Raw genomic sequence first — 19,772 nt, forward strand, 5'->3', positions numbered from 1 at the left:
AAATGCCAGCCCCACCATCAATAGATGTGTATCTCTGAAAAAGAGCTCTTATTTTGCCACCATTGCTCTGCTGTTGCACCTTTCCCCTGACTATCCAATCAGACGAGCATTATAGTGGTAGCTCAAGCAGCCTTAGCAGTGGCGGAGGCCTTGGAGTCATCGGGGAAGACTGCCCTGCAGTGCTGCAACTCGGCGATGAGGCTTACAGCACACGTGGTAATCAAGGCAGGTAGGCCTTTCTGGTGCCTGTTTTTGCCGATAATAACCTCTCTACGTTTTGAGTTCAATAGTTGTTGACATAGTCAATCTTTCTTAAGTAGATTATCATGTCATATTAATAAATTATATATTGCATTCTGACTCTTGAAATTTGCTTCTCTCCTTGGAATGCTTTGTGGTTGCCAGGAGACGTGGTCAGAATGGCTCGCCTCTCCCTGTGCTCGTGGAGGGGTGGGGACCAATCCTTCACCAAATGGATGAGAGAACACACGGCTCCAGCCAACCAGATTCTGCTGCGTCACTGCTGAAATCCAGCAGCCCATTGGCTGTACCAGGACGAGAAAGGTAAAGACTGCATTTTATACAATTATTATCTCATAAAAAAATGATCAGAGAATAGAAATTGAAACTGAGGACATGGCTTTTTCCATGCCCTGGAGATCCATTGAGATGTACTGTTGTTTTAGCTATTTTACAAATAGCTGTTTGGCCTTTATTTAAATAACAAGTACAAAAAGTTTTAATTAAAACAAAAGCCGCGTCGATGTTACACAATGCCTAGATGCAGCTGTGCCTATAACGTCGATGTTGTAAGCACAGGACATTCCTATTGATTCGATTACTTGATGTTATTTTTGTGCAAAGTGAAAATATATCTCGGCAATTTCCCGTGTGTGGCGACGAATTTTTAATATATCTCGGCATTTTCCCGTCTGTTATTTCAGGCGGTGTATGACTGACCATGCCGCGATTAAAAAAAAAAAAAAAATCTCGGCAATTTCCCGTGTGTGGCGACACGTGAACGAAGCTATGCTCCTCTCTCCACATTATTGTGACGCCGTATAAATTAAATATTTCATCGTGACGATTGTCATCAAATGGACGAATTTTTAATATATCTCGGCATTTTCCCGTCTGTTATTTCGGGCGGTGTATGACTGAGCATGCCGCGATTTAAACAAAATATATATATCTCGGCATTTTCCCGTCTGTTATTTCGGGCGGTGTATGACTGACCATGCCGCGATTTAAAAAAAAAAAATCTCAATGGACTTGAAGTTACAGGCCTTTGAGAATTCATTTCGTTCTATAAAGGGCAACTTTCATCGGATTTTCTTCCCGTTTTTTTTCAACCGAGTCTATAACTATGTTAGCAACTGTGAAAAATGAAATGATATATCGAATTTGATTTGAAATAAAACTGTGTGAGAGAGGAAGACACCACGGGCCTACAAAACAGGCCTCAAAGCTATGCGAGTTAATAAAATGGTGGATATTTGTTTGTATGAATCCTCTCCCAAAATGGGTGGAGCTATGGTTCCCAGAATGGGTGGAGCTTCGAGGTTTTGTCTTCTCTGCAAGAACAAGAAGAAGAAGAAGAACAACAACAACAACAGCAGAGGGCACTCTATGAGCAGCGTCTGCGACGCGGCTAAAAAAAAAAGGATTTGTGGATGTAATGTTTAGTTGTGGGGTCAGTGCCTGTAATGGTTTCCTCTTTGTTGTCCTTGTTGCAAGGGGTGACATAATATTATTGAATACAACATGCATTTCAAGGCAATTTTCCCTGCTAGAGCGGGGGTTAGCCTTGCGGTCCCCATGACAATCTCATCCATTTTGCCCTGTTTTCTGCATCTCCCCTTGTTAACCCCCTTACCCGCATTTCTTCTTCCACCACCTTTAGCCAAGTCTTTCTCGGTCTTCCCCATCCTCTACTTCCTTCTACATTCTTTTCCATCATTCTTCTCAACCAGTCACTTTCATCCTTCCTCAACACATGACCAAACCATCTCAACCTGTTTCTCTTCACAGCATCCATCACAGGCTCCATTCCCATCATTTTTCGCAATTCATCATTTGTCTTCCTCTCTCTCAACAACACTTCGCACATCCACCAAACCATTTGCATTTCCACCCTTTCCAGCCTTCGTTGCTGCTCTACGTTCATTACCCATGTCTCGCTCCCATCAATCATAACACTTCTCACACATGCAGCATACACCTTTCCCTTCACCTTCAACGACACTCCCCTCCTCGTCAACACGCCACTCAGTTCCCGAAACCTTTTCCATGCACAACTCACTCTAGCTACCGTTGCCGAGTCTGATCAACCTTCTCTCTTCAACATGTCTCCATGTTAGCAAAATGTTTTCACACCTTCCAGCTTCATGCCGTCTACAAGATCCAACAACGTTTCCTCCGTCTGCAGCTCCATCTGTGCACACCTTACACTTGAATGTAGCTGCCACACTGGTTAATGACCCTCTCAAACCACTACATTTTTGATGAACCCAATCAACGCACATTGTACATTGAATGGAATTCACTCCGACACCCTTCCTGCACACAGCACACGGCCACTTCCCAGTTCTTTCCACCTCACCACATGCTTTACCACTTGCCATCACCTTCATTTTTCCGATATTCACCTTCAGACATTTTGCCTCCATACATTCCTTCCACTTGTTCATCTTCTGCTTCAGTCCATCCATACTTTTTATTTTTTTATATTTTTTTATACTGAATCGAGGCTCGTGAAAGAGCTGACAACCGCGAGGGAAAGACAGTACAGGGGGACCGCGAGGGAAAGACAGCACAGGGGGACCGCGAGGGAAAGACAGCACAGGGGGACCACGAGGGAAAGACAGCACAGGGGGACCACGAGGGAAAGACAGCACAGGGGGACCGCGAGGGAAAGACAGCACAGAGGGACCACGAGGGAAAGACAGCACAGAGGGACCATGAGGGAAAGACAGCACAGAGGGACCGCGAGGGAAAGACAGCACAGAGGGACCGCGAGGGAAAGACAGCACAGTGGGACCGCGAGGGAAAGACAGCACAGAGGGACCACGAGGGAAAGACAGTACAGAGGGACCGTGAGGGAAAGACAGCACAGAGGGACCGCGAGGGAAAGACAGCACAGAGGGACCGCGAGGGAAAGACAGCACAGAGGGGACCGCGAGGGAAAGACAGCACAGAGGGACCGCGAGGGAAAGACAGCACAGGGGGACCGCGAGGGAAAGACAGCACAGTGGGACCGCGAGGGAAAGGCAGCACAGAGGGACCACGAGGGAAAGACAGCACAGAGGGAACGCGAGGGAAAGACAGCACAGGGGGACCGCGAGGGAGACAGCAGACAGGGGGACAGACAGGGGGACAGACAGGGGGACCGCGAGGGAAAGACAGCACAGAGGGACCGCGAGGGAAAGACAGCACAGGGGGACCACGAGGGAAAGACAGCACAGAGGGACCATGAGGGAAAGACAGCACAGAGGGACCGCGAGGGAAAGACAGCACAGAGGGACCGCGAGGGAGACAGCAGACAGGGGGACAGACAGGGGGACCGCGAGGGAAAGACAGCACAGAGGGACCGCGAGGGAAAGACAGCACAGAGGGACCGCGAGGGAAAGACAGCACAGGGGGACCACGAGGGAAAGACAGCACAGAGGGACCGCGAGGGAAAGACAGCACAGAGGGACCGCGAGGGAAAGACAGCACAGAGGGACCGCGAGGGAAAGACAGCACAGAGGGACCGCGAGGGAAAGACAGCACAGAGGGACCGCGAGGGAAAGACAGCACAGAGGGACCGCGAGGGAAAGACAGCACAGAGGGACCGCGAGGGAAAGACAGCACAGAGGGACCGCGAGGGAAAGACGGCACAGAGGGACCGCGAGGGAAAGACGGCACAGGGGGACCGCGAGGGAAAGACGGCACAGGGGGACCGCGAGGGAAAGACGGCACAGTGGGACCGCGAGGGAAAGACAGCACAGAGGGACCACGAGGGAAAGACAGCACAGAGGGACCGCGAGGGAAAGACAGCACAGGGGGACCGCGAGGTAAAGACAGCACAGAGGGACCACGGGGGAAAGACAGCACAGAGGGACCGCGAGGGAAAGACAGCACAGAGGGACCGCGAGGGAAAGACAGCACAGAGGGACCGCGAGGGAAAGACAGCACAGAGGGACCGCGAGGGAAAGACAGCACAGAGGGACCGCGAGGGAAAGACAGCACAGAGGGACCGCGAGGGAAAGACAGCACAGAGGGACCGCGAGGGAAAGACAGCACAGAGGGACCGCGAGGGAAAGACAGCACAGAGGGACCGCGAGGGAAAGACAGCACAGAGGGACCGCGAGGGAAAGACAGCACAGAGGGACCGCGAGGGAAAGACAGCACAGGGGGACCGCGAGGGAAAGACAGCACAGAGGGACCGCGAGGGAAAGACAGCACAGGGGCACCACGAGGGAAAGACAGCACAGAGGGACCGCGAGGGAAAGACAGTACAGTGGGACCGCGAGGGAAAGACAGCACGGTGGGACCGCGAGGGAAAGACAGCACAGTGGGACAGTTCCGTAAATCCGCAATACACATTTCCGCAATCAACACCAAATAATCTGCATACAACAACTCCCATGGTAAACCCTCCTTTACATTCCGAGCCAGCACCTCCATCACAGCTACAAATAGTAGTGGACTTAGTACCAACTCCTGATGCACTCCCACCTTCACCTCAAACTCACCACTGCTCCTGTCCTTCGTCCTTACAGCTGTGCACGCTCTCGTACATTGCCATCACTACTCTGATTAACCATTCCTCCACTCCTAACTTCCTCAATGCCCATGTCGCTACTTCACGTGGAACCCTATCGAATGCTTTCTCCAGATCAACAAACCCAAGAAACAACTTCTTCCTCCTCTCCATGTACTTCTCCTGGAACTGCCTTACAATAAAAAGCACGTCTGTCATACATCTTCCTGGCATAAATCCAAACTGCATTTCGTTGATCTTCACTTTCTTCCTTATCCTCCTCTCCAACACCCTTTCCAATACCTTCATTCCATGCTCCAATAACTTTATCGCTTGATACAAGCCACAGTCCAAAGGCTCACCTTTCTCCTTGTATAGAGGGACGAGGGTACTCTGTTCCCAATCCACTGGAATGTGGCCTTCTTTCACCACCAGATTACAGATCTCTGTCAATCTCTTCACACCCCAACCTCCTGCTGCCTTGAACATATCTCCCACAACTCCCGTCGGCCCTCCTGCCTTTCTACTCTTCATTGTTTTTATCGCTTCCTCAACTTCCTTCTCAGTTATCTTCTCTGCCGGTCCTAAAACTGGGTTACTCTCTATGTTGCCATCCCATTCATTCTCTGCATTCAACATCATTTCCATATATCTCTTCCATCTTCCTTTAATTCCATCTGGGTCCACAACGATTTGTCCCACTTCATCCTTCAAGCAACTCACCCCCATCACATCACACCTCTCTTTCGCGATCTGCTTTGCAATCCTGAATACTGCTCTCTGACCCTCTTCCGAATCCAAGCGTTCTCCGAACATTTTCCTACATGCCTCCTGCGCCTTTGCTGCCTCTTTCTTTGGAGCCTTCTTGGCTGCCTTATAACTTTCATGCTCTGCATTTCTGCCCCCGTACCTTTCGCCTTCTGCCACTCCTTGAACGTCTTCCTCTTCTCGTCAATCCTCTTTCCAACTTCATCATCCCACCACCATGTTTCCGAGTGCCTCGGTGTTCCTTTTGTCCATCCACTTACCTCACCATCGGCTCCCAACAGACTATCTTTCATTGACTTCCAACCACTTTCAAGCTCAACCACATCATCCTCTACCATACTCAGCCTCTCCTTTAATGCCTTCCTCACCGTCGCCTCTTTCTACCTTCACACCTTCAATCTCGGTTGGTACTTCACCTGCCGGGCTCTCCTTGCACCTTTCACCCTTATGTCGCAGACAACCAAGTGGTGCTGTGAAACAGCCTCCTCCCCCGGGATCACCTTTGTGTCCCGGAGGTGCCCCCTATAAATGTTATTGAATATAAATAAAAAATAACCACCTTTAGAGGCCATTTTTCCCCGCAAAGCGGGGGTTGGCCTTTTTCGGGAACCGTGGTTGTTGTTGTTTTTTGGTCCAATTTTTGAAGCAATGTTTTACGGCCGGATGCCCTTCCTGACGCCAACTCTTTTTGCCGCCTTTAACGACAAACAGGGAATTACCAGTGAACTGGTACTCAATTAGCCGACCTCGGAAGGATGACAGGCTGAGTCAACCCCCCTGGCGTTAATTCAGCGATCGACGGGGATTCGAACCCAGGATCCTAGGATCCTAAGCTGGCACCCTAACCGCTAGCCCAACACCAGGGTTCGAATGGCCAAGTCAAAGCCCGGATCGAAATCCCATCGAGATGTTGTAGGGGGATTTGAAACGAGCTGTGCTCGTTTGGTGTTGGGCAAAAAACAATGAAGCCCTGGTGTTGGGCAAGCGGCTAGGGTGAGGGCTTAGGATCCTAGGATCCTGGGTTCGAATCCCGGTCAATCGCTGAATTAACGCCAGGGGGTGACTCAGCCTGTCATCCTTCCGAGGTCGGCAAATTGAGTACGTAATTCCCCGTTTGTCGTAAAAAGGCGACAAAAAAGGGTTGGCGTCAGGAAGGGCATCCGGCCGTAAAACATTGCTTCAAAAAGGGGACCAAAAAACAACAACAACTACGGCCCCCGAAAAAGGCCAACCCCCGCTTGCGGGGAAAAATGGCCTCTAAAGGTGGTTTTCTTTTTAGTTTTTTTTTGTTTTTTGTGCATGCAAGAAACCCCTCAAACATCGCACAGCTGAAAGAATTCTGCATGGAGGAGTGGGCAAAAATTTCTCCCAGTCGATGTCAGAGACTGGTAGACTTATAATAAACACCTACTTGAGGTTGTTTCTGCCAAAGGGGGCAATACCACCTATTAGAGCCAAGGGTGTACTTACTTTTTCCACATGCGAAATTTGCATTTATGTTTATATTGAATGGCATTATTGAATGGTGACTGATAATTACCGTCGCCGGAGTGTATTGCATTTGGGCCTGTCTGGCCGCATGTAATGTGCTTACCTCGGCCATAAATGCCATCTGGTGGTAGCCAGCACTACATGTTGTGTTTTTTATTAATTTATTTATTTTTCAACCGAGTACGTCGACAAAGTATGTACTATTACAATGTGGGTTCATCAATAAAGTGCATTTTGTTGGAACGTGCATACGTCTGGTGGGCTTAAGCTACAATGTGGATGTGTTGTGAGCATGGCAGGGCACAATCGCCACCTGTATGCGCACACCACACATAGGTCCTGGCGAGGGTCTGCAAGCTCTGCTTGCTCTTGTGAGCAGGATATCTCAAAAGTTGTGGACGGATTGGGCCGAAATTTGTGGGAGATGTTGGGTATGTGACGAGGACAAAATGATTTGATTTTGGTGAAGATCCAGATCCAGATCTGAATACTAGAATTTTTACCTCCACCACCAAAGGTGAATGAAGGTTATGTTTTCACCCCTGCCTGTCTGTCTGTCTGTCTGTCTGTCTGTCTCTGTCTGTCTGTCTGCCTGTTTGTTTGTTTGTTTGTGGACAAGATATCTCAAAAATTGGTGGATGGATTCGGACGGAATTTGGCAGAGATGTCGTGTATGTGACGAGCGCGAAATGATTAGATTTTGGTGAAGATCCGGATCCGGATCCGGCTACGAGAATGTTTTTAAAGTGATTCTTCACCATTGAGAGATAGGGCTAAAACCAACATATAGCAGGATATCTCAAAAAGTTATGGACGGATTTGGACGAAACTTGGTGGACAGGTTGGGTGTGTGACAAGGAAGAATCGATTTAATTTTGGTGAAGACCTGGATCTGGCTAGTAGAATATTTAAAGCAATTCTTCACCATTGGGAGATGGGGCTAAAAATTATATATATACAGTCACGTGAAAAAGTAAGTACACCCCATGTAAAGTTTTGACTTTTTCAACAGATTTCAACATACAGCTATTTGATCTTCATTTCAACAATATTGACAGATAAAGGTGATATAAAATAACAAAAATCATGAAACATTTACATTTTGTAGTCAATTGTATAATTCAAATAAACATAAATGCAAATTTCGGATGTGGAAAAAGTAAGTACACCCTTGGCTCTAATAGGTGGTATTGCCCCCTTTGGCAGAAACAACCTCAAGTAGGCGTTTATTATAACTGTCTACCAGTCTCTGACATCGACTGGGAGAAATTTTTGCCCACTCCTCCATGCAGAATTATTTCAGCTGTGCGATGTTTGAGGGGTTTCTTGCATGCACAGCTCGTTTCAAATCCCCCCACAACATCTCGATGGGATTTCGATCCGGGCTTTGACTTGGCCATTCCAGAACCCTCCATTTCTTTCTTTTCAGCCATTCCTTGGTGGATTTACTGGTATGTTTCGTGTCATTGTCATGTTGCAAGGTCCTCCTTCGGTTGAGCTTCAACTTTCTGACAGATGGCCTCACATTATCCTCAAGCACCCTCTGGTACAATGAAGAATTCATAGTGGATTCTATGATGGTGAGCTGCCCAGGCCCTGATGCAGCAAAGCTGCCCCAAACCATAATATTTCCACCACCGTGCTTTACAGTTGGTATCAGGTTCTTGTGGTCAAATGCTGTCTTTGGTTTTCGCCAAACATGTCTTCTGGTACTGTGGCCAAACAGCTCTACCTTTGACTCATCTGTCCAGAGCACATTGTTCCAGAAGTGCTGGTCTTTGCCCAGGTGTTCATTGGCAAACTTCAGTCTTGCCCTGATGTTCTTTCTGGACAGCAAAGGTTTCCTCCTGGCACACCTCCCATGTAGATCAAATTTGTGCAGCCTCTTTCTCATGGTAGACTCGTGCACTTTGACATCAACAGTGGCAAGAGCTACCTGTAGGTCCCGTGATGACATTCTGGGGTTCTTCGACTTCTTTCAGCATCTTGCGGTCTGCTCCCAGGCTGAACTTGCTGGGGCGGCCTGGCCTGAACAAGTTGGCAGTTGTTTGGAATCTTATCCACTTGTAGATGATCTTCCGGACAGTTGAATGATTGATTTCAAATTGTTTGGAGATCTTTTTAAATCCCTTCCCAGACTCGTAGGCATCTATAACCTTCTTTCTGAAGGCCTCAGAGAGCTCTTTTGATCTCGGCATGGTGACGCCACACACTTCAACAACAAAGAGCAAACGAAACTAAATGTCTGACGTTTAAATAAGACAGGTTCCTCCAAGATCCTCTCCAATGATGTTCTAATCATTTGCACCTGAGCTGGTGCATCTGATTCTAATTTTAGGTATTTGAAGTAGTGGTACATGTAGGGGTGTACTTACTTTTTCCACATGCGAAATTTGCATTTTTGTTTATTTAAATTATACAATGGACTACAAAATGTAAATGTTTCATAATATTTGTTATATTATATCACCTTTATCTATAAATATTGTTGAAATGAAGATCAAATAGCTGTATGTTGAAATATGTTGAAAAAGTCAAAACTTTACATGGGGTGTACTTTTTCACGTGACTATATATACATATTTGTTTTTTCAGGATGTCTCAAAAAGTTGTAGACGGTTGGTTTTGATTAAATGTGATTCTGTATTGTGATTTTCTGGTCGACCCTGGGATACAAAATATAAAGTATTCACCTGGTGGAGGTGTGCTCTCTTCTGAGTGCCATTCTAGTTTTAAAAGTGATTATTTACAATTAAGCAATTGGGTCAGAACGATATATAGCATGATATTTCAAAAAGTTGTGGACAGATTATGACAAAACTATATGGATGAGTTGGTTTGGTGACGAGAACAAGCTGATTAGATTTTGGTTCAGGTCCGAATCCAGATCCGGCCGATCAGTGGGATACAACATGTAAGCAGTTCAGTCTGGCGGAGGTATGCACGCCATCATTGTGGGCATGTGGGGAAGAATGTGTCGTTTATTGCTCACACTATTTTGTTGGAGTTCAGAAGTGCTTTTTTTGCGGTGGAAAAAAAAATCTGAAAATTTCCTCCAAGGACGAAATCGATTGCAGTAAGCACAGTGATATTGAGGAAATGTAAGGACAACTGGGATAGTCGATGCTGCTGACCGTGGTCGAAATATGGCCACAAGTTGTAATCTGGAATTCATTTTAACAGTAAGGAGGGATGGTATGGATTGCATGTAGCTTGCTTTGTTTATCTTTCACCATCCAACAGTGAAAGTATGAGATGGGAATGATGCCAAAATATCTGGTCTCCTCAGTAATGAGGATCCCTCTGCTTGACTCAGTAATGAGGATCCCTCTGCTTGACTCAGTAATGAGGATCCCCCTGCTTGACTCAGTAATGAGGATCCCCCTGCTTGACTCAGTAATGAGGATCCCTCTGCTTGACTCAGTAATGAGGATCCCCCTGCTTGACTCAGTAATGAGGATCCCCCTGCTTGACTCAGTAATGAGGATCCCTCTGCTTGACTCAGTAATGAGGATCCCCCTGCTTGACTCAGTAATGAGGATCCCCCTGCTTGACTCAGTAATGAGGATCCCCCTGCTTGACTCAGTAATGAGGTTCCCCCTGCTTGACTCAGTAATGAGGATCCCCCTGCTTGACTCAGTAATGAGGATCCCTCTGCTTGACTCAGTAATGAGGATCCCCCTGCTTGACTCAGTAATGAGGATCCCCCTGCTTGACTCAGTAATGAGGATCCCCCTGCTTGACTCAGTAATGAGGATCCCCCTGCTTGACTCAGTAATGAGGATCCCCCTGCTTGACTCAGTAATGAGGATCCCTCTGCTTGACTCAGTAATGAGGATCCCTCTGCTTGACTCAGTAATGAGGATCCCTCTGCTTGACTCAGTAATGAGGATCCTCCTGCTTGACTCAGTAATGAGGATCCCCCTGCTTGACTCAGTAATGAGGATCCCCCTGCTTGACTCAGTAATGAGGATCCCTCTGCTTGACTCAGTAATGAGGATCCCCCTGCTTGACTCAGTAATGAGGATCCCTCTGCTTGACTCAGTAATGAGGTTCCCCCTGCTTGACTCAGTAATGAGGTTCCCCCTGCTTGACTCAGTAATGAGGATCCCCCTGCTTGACTCAGTAATGAGGATCCCTCTGCTTGACTCAGTAATGAGGTTCCCCCTGCTTGACTCAGTAATGAGGTTCCCCCTGCTTGACTCAGTAATGAGGATCCCTCTGCTTGACTCAGTAATGAGGTTCCCACTGCTTGACTCAGTAATGAGGTTCCCCCTGCTTGACTCAGTAATGAGGTTCCCACTGCTTGACTCAGTAATGAGGTTCCCACTGCTTGACTCAGTAATGAAGTTCACCCTGCTTGACTCAGTAATGAGGTTCCCCCTGCTTGACTCAGTAATGAAGTTCACCCTGCTTGACTCAGTAATGAGGATCCCCCTGCTTGACTCAGTAATGAGGTTCCCCCTGCTTGACTCAGTAATGAGGATCCCCCTGCTTGACTCAGTAATGAGGATCCCCCTGCTTGACTCAGTAATGAGGTTCCCCCTGCTTGACTCAGTGATGAGGTTCACCCTGCTTGACTCAGTAATGAGGATCCCTCTGCTTGACTCAGTAATGAGGTTCCCCCTGCTTGACTCAGTAATGAGGTTCCCCCTGCTTGACTCAGTAATGAGGTTCCCCCTGCTTGACTCAGTAATGAGGATCCCCCTGCTTGACTCAGTAATGAGGATCCCTCTGCTTGACTCAGTAATGAGGTTCCCCCTGCTTGACTCAGTAATGAGGTTCCCCCTGCTTGACTCAGTAATGAGGATCCCTCTGCTTGACTCAGTAATGAGGTTCCCACTGCTTGACTCAGTAATGAGGTTCCCCCTGCTTGACTCAGTAATGAGGTTCCCACTGCTTGACTCAGTAATGAGGTTCCCACTGCTTGACTCAGTAATGAAGTTCACCCTGCTTGACTCAGTAATGAGGTTCCCCCTGCTTGACTCAGTAATGAAGTTCACCCTGCTTGACTCAGTAATGAGGTTCCCCCTGCTTGACTCAGTAATGAAGTTCCCCCTGCTTGACTCAGTAATGAGGTTCCCTCTGCTTGACCTCTTCTTGATGGGGAATTCCTTCCACATTACTCATCAATTATTGATACATGTATACATATTATTTATTCTAGGCAGTAGTTCCCAAACTTTTTTGTCCATGATCTAAAATTTAAAATCGCATTCGAACTTGACTCAACCCGAAAAACCGGGTTGAATGTGATTGATGAGTAATGATGAGGTCCCGTACCTACTTGTTGCCGGTACCTACGATGAAAATTGTGGGAGAAAACGCTTTCAACATGAAACATCCCACTCAAAAACCGGGATTTTGAGTGGAAGGGGGTGGGGTGTGGGGTGTGGGGGGTCAAGATGGGGTCGTGACATTAGGTTTGGGAACCCCTGATTTAGGACTCGGAGGTGACCAAAGGTATACGACCAACGTACTTAACAATAGGGCCACAATCGTTGATAGGACAGCCTGCAGGTACACACACTCGCCTCTGAGGGTTCGAACTTCGGCCCAGCTATAAACTGTCATCCTGGTGTTTCACATGTAGAGTGATGCACCAATGTGTGTGCTGTTCCTTGGATGGACATTAAACTGGGCATCTTGTCTGTTGGCATTAGTTGGTGGTAATTAAACATACCATGGTGGCCTTTTCTAAGAGTAGACTGGATGTTGATGGAAGCCTGGCCAAAATTCCAAATTCCTGCTCTTACCTACCTCCCCCTGCACTGCATTAGCAGCATCTCTACCAAATGATACTGCACATAGCGATGTGCTGCATATGCAAGGAAGAAGAAGAAGAAGAAGAAGAAGAAATGAGGCCACAGTTAAACACGAGCAAGGGAATGAATGAATGCACAGGAAGATAAGAGGTAACACAATAGCCTGCAAGTAAGAGGGTTGGAATAGATCAGGTCAATATGGGAAGAAAAGATTGTGTGTAGGGATGGGAAGTTGCATGAGATGAAACACCACTTGCTTGAAGCCCTGGAGAGAAGAATTCACTAGTGTACGTGTGCAATTGATTATTTTCCACTTTGTTTCTCAATCCAAATTGGCATGTCCGTTTCATCCCAATACCTCGTGCCTCTTTGTTGTTTCTTTTGAGCGCAGGACAAATTCCTGTGAACGCTCCTCGTCGTGTGACAGTGAGGGCTGGCAAATTGTGTCCGGTTCCGGCAGCTTACATGGACAGGCACGTTTGGGACCTGCTGGGCGGGATTCGCCCCAACCCCATGATGGGCATATTCATAAGAGGTGAACCTTCACATTTATCATTTTTGTTTGTATTTTTGTCTTCAAAGTCTAAGCGTGTGAAATGACTAGAACAGAATGGAACGGAAGAGAAAGAATGGACTGTAACTTGGGGAAATGCATCAACAGCGGAGTGGAGAAACACTTTGAGGAATAATGGGCGAGGGGGTGGAGAGGAGGATACAGGAGGTGAACAATCTGGATGCAAACTCAAACAGCAAGTGGAACATATCAGCGATTTACAGGAAAAATGGAAAGGAGGGAAAGCGGAAAAAACACAACAACCTTGAAAGGAAGGGGTGAGCTTCGGGAGTGTGAAATGAGCATAGAACTGATCATGAATGTTTCTGGCGGTGGTGGGCGGGGGAGGGATTACCTGAGCATGATGCGTACACCGATCTTTGAAGCCTTGGAAGGAAGAATGGTTCCACAAGCAAGGTAAAGAGGAACAGATGAATGGAGGTGTGACCAGTGATCCTGGAGTTTGAAAGCTTCACCAGAAGTGAGTTACTTGCAGAACATGTACATTGTACACCCAAGATAAACTTTTTGGGGAGGTGGAAGTAGTGTGTGGATGACCTATCATGGAAAGGGCACAGGGTGCAAGACCAAAAAGGACATGTTAACGACAGACGCTAATGGTCTGGCTGCGATGTGGGTGGAACTGGTCCAGAAATTTGGTTTCATCGTGGGAGATTCCCATGATTTTGAGCGCCATCAATATGTGAAAGGTTTTGGGCGAGGGGTGCCAGCCCAAAGATTAGTGCAGTACTCCATCGAGTTGCAGATGAAAGCCTTGTATGTTGTTGGAAGTTCAAATTTGCCAAGACTTTGCCGTGTCATTTGGAATGGTAGGTATCCGAGGCAGAAACACCTGTTCACTTTTAGATGATTGGGTATACTCTGTCAACAGCTGGCTTTGGAAACCAACTCTGATCATGTGGTGTGTCGAAGCTGCTGGTTGCTCATCTGAAGGATGAGAGATGCTACTGCAGAGAGTGGAGTCAGAGGAAAGATAGGTTTTCCAGAAAGATCTTTGCCGATGGGGAATGGGACTACTGCCTTGGGGAGCTCCAGCCTCGACAGGGAGAGGTGATAAAAGGATGTGGTTGAGCTTGAAAGTGGTTGGATGTCAATGAAAGATAGTCTGTTGGGAGCCGTTGATGAGGTATTGAGGTAAGTGGATGGACTAAAGGACCACCGAGGCACTCGGAAACATGGTGTTGGGATGATGAAGTTGGAAAGAGGTTTTTGAGACCAAAAGGACCATTGAGATTCACGCGCCGAATATGAGAGTAGAGGAAGTGAGCGAGCTATGAGAGGAGGTGTCCTCGGATGCCATCGGCTGATTGGCGAGCATATTGGGGCCCCAAACTGTGTCAAATGCTCAAAATATGTCTCTAGAGATGGCTCCGATTTATCGTTTGAGATTAATGGAAGTTCTTGTTGTAAGAGCAGAAGCAGCATGTTCAGGATAGAGTGTCTGCGTCAGAAACCAAACTGTTGGTCTGAGATGAGGCAGATGAAGCCGTTTAACTCCCTTGATCGTCATGTTCATCTTGGGATTCGTGAACAAGGGTCTGAATGATAAACGCAGCATTGGTTTTACATCCGAACACAAAACCGTGCTACAGAATGTAGCACCCCTGGTGAAGCAGTACCTGAAAAAATGTTTGGTTTTTTCTAACCTTTTGGGTTGAACCCCAGATGAGACAGCCAATTGTTGAACACCTTATCAACTGAGCTAACACACCATCCTTATCTTGCTTAATTTAAAACTTAATGTGATTGTAAATGTTCAATTTGCAGCAGTTTTTTGTGTGGACTCGTATAAAATCTACCTGGTGAACAGTGGTTTCCACAATGAACGAACTGCTTGGTTGCTATGAGACGGAGATGCTTGTCAAGCTGATCTCGTTAAGTGAAATGTTGTCTTGTTCATTCTCATCTGCTCATACACGGCTAATTTAGTCCATCTTCCTGTGTGTCTAACACTCGTACGTACACACGTGTTTCAGCTCTCCTCCAAGTCGCCAGTTGTGCTTGGAAGAGGTACGAACAGCCTTCCTGGCAGCGTATAGCCAGACAGTGGGCCTGAGTCCCACACCGCTACCACCCCCTGCATCTATCGGTGGCATCCTGGAGACATTTGTCCGAGGACTACGTGCCTGATAATGTCCCCTTTTCTTATTTCTCTCTTGATATTTACTTTTTTCTGTCTTATTTTTGTTTTCCTTTTTTTGGGGGGGAGGGGGGAAGGAGTGGAGGTGGATTATGCTGAGGCTGTATCTTTGCCATTTCCACACCATTGCCTCTCCTGTCTGCACACATGTCTTACTGACTGTTCCGACGCCATACAGAGACATGTCCTATCTATTTCAAACCTGCCTACATGTACGCATATTGTGTACGTCTTTTTTTCAAAAATTTTATTAACAAATGATCATAAACCAATCAAGAGTAATTTTAAGCCAAAATTTATACTAATTATATATGCATTTCCTTTTTGCCTTTAATTCGTGCCCACATCTGTCTATTACGTGAACTCGACTCGCTTTCTATTTGTTGGTGGCATCTCTTTCATAATGCACAGTTTGTCTGAGGAGGTGCATACAGACCAAAACAAAAAAACAACGACACAGAGAGATGTGTGCGGCCTATTTATTAGCACTCTTTGCAGGAGGAATCCGTAACCCAGCATTGGCCCTTTTGCCCCTCTGTGCTGCACGCGCGCACATGCACTTACATGCCAGGCTGAAGTGATCAATACTTGCAGCGTGATGGCCGCAAACCAATCATAACCGCATTTTCGTTACCCATTCCCTGTGCCGAACTGGTGGGGAGCATTTTCTGATCATGGCATTGAAGTGAAGGAAATGACTAATTGTGCAACGCAACAAAGTCCCAACCCGATGTGAGCACTCGGTACAATCAGAAGTTCTTGGGAAAGGTATTCTAGGCATTGAGGCGTCCTCTCAGCACTTCGTCAGCGCAATGCCATTGTTGTTGCCTTTGTCTTTGTTGCCAGCCTTTGTCTGCTTGTTCTGGAATTTTTGGATATCGGATGGCATTGTTAGGGGGCGGTTTTTTTTTTGTTTTCTTTTGGTTTTTTTGTTTGTTTGTTTTGTTGTTGTTAGGGGGCGGGAGGGAAAGGCGAGTTGAATTTTCCACCTGAGCTGAGGTTTGCTATCAAGGTTTGATTCTGGGTTTGCATTGTCATGTGTTTTTTGTTTTGTTTGTTTAAGTGTTGGAGTGTCCTTGCCACTGATAATCCAAAAAAACAACAAGATCATTTCATGGTTTATAAAAGAAATCCAGTGCAAACATTGAATCTTTAAGGCGTGTCTATGTTGCTCCAATCAGCAAAGCGTGATGATGATTCTGGCCAGGACAGAGTAGCTACATGAGCTCCATCCTAGGACTGATGTCTTATGGTATTTATCACTACTGCACACATGTACATATGGAATAATTAACCTGTCGTACAAATTAATTTGTATACACACACACACACACACACACACACACACACACACACACACACACACACACACACACACACACACACACATACAGGCAGTGGGTGTTGCCGCCTCCCTCTCTTCGGTGACTGATGGAACTGAAGACCGCCAAATAATAACTTTGATGGGTCGAAGACCATGACGAGGGTGGCAGCTTCAATGAGGCTAAGGGCTGTGCACTAGGCGCCTTGTATCACACTGATCAACATGCTCTTGGGACTCGGCCTGCATGTGCGGCCCGAAGGGCTTCATCGACTCTGGTGTGATTGAAGACAGTGCTGAATATAACGGCTAAGGTGAGGCCGAGGCATTTGGGACACGACCAGGTCGTGTAGCATGGTGCACTTTGTCGACTCCGTCCCACCAAGGATGACTCCCTCCCGCCATGGACGGATGGGACCGAGTTTTGGTGGGACGGAGTGTAGAGATGGCGACTGGTGGCGGTGGCACGCCATGGCAGGGCGGACACGGATGCCGTCCCTGGGAATATTAATACAAACAAATTGTAGTTGGAAGCTGTCCAGGGGCTCGGTGACGACCTCAACGGTCAACTCCCATTGCTCATCGAGCTCCTAAAATGGTGTTAGCCATATAACTTTTCTTTGGGTCAGTCCCACCCAGTTGATTGTGATCGTTGTTTTTTTTTTGGGGTTATTTCGGTCTTTTCAGTCTTCTCCCTGCATCTACCAACTACTACCAAAAAAGAACACCTCCTGCTTGTGGGATCAGCCGAGAAACGTTTTGGGGCCGAGCTTTTCACAAACCAGCTGGCCAGCCCCGACTTTCATCCGAAGATGGCATCAACCTGTAATTTGTTCAGGGTGCAGTGATAACACACCTACATTTTGCAAAAACATCTTGGGCTCTTTAAGGCCCCGTATCCAATGCTAACAGGTGGGGCATACACCTTAATATCCATCTGAGGAAATAGCTCGGCCGAGATCGGAACCCAGGCGAGATACCTTCGAGGCGATTGCACATATTTCTATCCTATCCTACCTGCTCTTTGTGTTTAACCGGTTTATTGGTGACACCAAACTTTCATTGTCGACACAACTTGACACGCACTTGTAACTTGACGACCGTAATTGACACTGCACCGACTTGTCAAACCACGGCTTTACCAGGTCTTAGATGTTAGATGGCTTCCAAGATGAGCATCGCGTGCTACCCTTCTCACCAGTGCTCACCATCTCACCTTTCTTGTCCAGAGGTTTCTGATTTATGAGCACCTACTTTGTTCTCCCTCTTGCTGTCTGGAGGCTCCAATGGTTGGATAAACTCATTGCAGTCGCAGTGCTTGTCCGCCTTATCACTTGTTGTCAAGTTGCTTTCTCATATCTAAATTTTTACTTTGCATCAGGGGCAGTGGGCGAGGTGGTTGAGGCATTGTACGTGGAGGGTACCTGTTTTTCTTGTTTCTTTTTCATTTCCTCGCCCTCTTCCTACCTGGAGCTTCCAATGGTTGGAACAAGTCACGGTCTAGGCCGGACGCTGACTCCCAGAACACTTAAAAATTGCACCTTCTCTGTTATTTGCCACAATATGACCTGCTGTACACGGTGAAAGTAGCACACCTCCTGCCCGCTCGTATCACTGTCTATAAGCAAGAAGTGATAATCCGTCTGCGATGTTTCGTGTTTACGATATCCATCTTTGACTTTTTTTTATTTAATTTTTTTTTGCAAATGTACTTGTACCGCATCCATTGGGTGTGCCATGGTTCGTAGAGGTACATTTTGCGTAATGGAATGTGAATTCTTCAGAAGAAGAGGATTATTTTTTAAAAATATTTATGTTGATTAATTGGAATCTTTGAAAAGGTACAACATGTTCAAGTAGGAAAGGCAATGTGCTTTGGTGTTCATTTTGAATTGCAACATCATCTTGTAGGTGTTTTTATTGACGTTTTTATTTTTCCGATACGCCCGTCGATGTGTGTCCATGTTGTCCCTACTGATTACACAAGATGAATTGTTTTACGGGCATTCTTATTGAAATTCGGACAAAATCCACTGGCTTTTTGAGAGATGATCACTATATTTTTGTTAATTGCATTCTTACTTTTTTGTCGAGATTATTGGATGCAATTTTTTTTTTTTTTTTTTTTTTTTTTTTGATCCGCGTTTCCGTGTCTTGTGTTCTTAAATGTGCAGTTTCCCTCTGCTTTTGGTTTGTTGAGAACTGTGCTAAAGTATGAATGAATTTTTGGCTCCGAAGCCTGCTTTGAATTACGTCTCGTACGGTTGATTAAAAAATCCGCGTACCTTGGGAGGTAGGGGGAGCTTGTTCCGGAACTTGTAGGGTGTCCATTGTGCCCAAATCCGCAGTTTTTGTTTGTGGATCGTCGGGTGGGCGATAGGGTATAATGAATCTCCAAATCGATGATTATTTTCGGGGAACTTTTTATGGGAATGCCTTTCACGAGTGGTGACACTTTAATTGCTTGTGAAATCTGCCCAGTTTTCCCCACTCAAAACTTCCCATGCTCTCCTCCTCCTTCATGGCTTCGGTTGCATTGCACCTCCTTTGGTGCTTTTGATTTCTGGAGATCTCGCTCTGTTTAATGTTAGCAGCTTGCACATGTCTCCTCTTTAATTATTATTTTCCTGGGAGGTATTCAACTGTGTTGTAATGTGAGCAAATATTGCAGATGCATCTTTGCACGTTCAGGTAGTTGTGTTCTGCTCCAGCCAAATTGAGCTGGATTTTATTTTCCAACATTTCTCATGGCTTTTATCTGTAGGATTTCCAAATAAAGCTGCCTATCCCTCCACCATATTTGTGAGAGGACATTTATAAATGGGAATAAAATAAAACCACTGTCGTTTGTGTGAGGCACTGCACCGGGTGAGGGTAAGTAGTTGCATAATATGGGGCGATTGTGATTGGAAACGGAAGAAGGTTAAAAAAAAAAAAAAAAAGTTTGAGGGGAAAAGTTTTGTGTTTTC

At 46.5% G+C, this 19,772-nt stretch overlaps 1 protein-coding gene across 3 annotated transcripts in view; it reads left to right on the forward strand.

The window, feature by feature from the left end:
- Positions 1-19,597, forward strand: part of MTMR14 (myotubularin related protein 14) — a 50,865-nt gene extending 31,268 nt beyond the window's left edge. For 2 of the 3 annotated variants that reach the window (XM_068133193.2, XM_068133194.2), the window contains 4 exons: positions 103-229; positions 406-564; positions 13,160-13,303; positions 15,319-19,597. In XM_068133193.2, coding sequence (XP_067989294.1) covers positions 103-229; positions 406-564; positions 13,160-13,303; positions 15,319-15,472 — 584 coding nt within the window. In that variant the 3' untranslated portion in view covers positions 15,473-19,597. Of the gene's footprint in view, positions 1-102; positions 230-405; positions 565-12,786; positions 12,902-13,159; positions 13,304-15,318 lie in introns of those variants that run through there. The other variant, XM_068133195.2, reaches the window with a different exon arrangement.
- Positions 19,598-19,772: the final 175 nt, after the last annotated feature.

The sequence above is a fragment of the Myxine glutinosa genome, chromosome 12 (assembly GCF_964187855.1).
Source record: "Myxine glutinosa chromosome 12, kmMyxGlut1.1, whole genome shotgun sequence".
Taxonomy (NCBI): Eukaryota; Metazoa; Chordata; class Myxini; order Myxiniformes; family Myxinidae; genus Myxine; species Myxine glutinosa.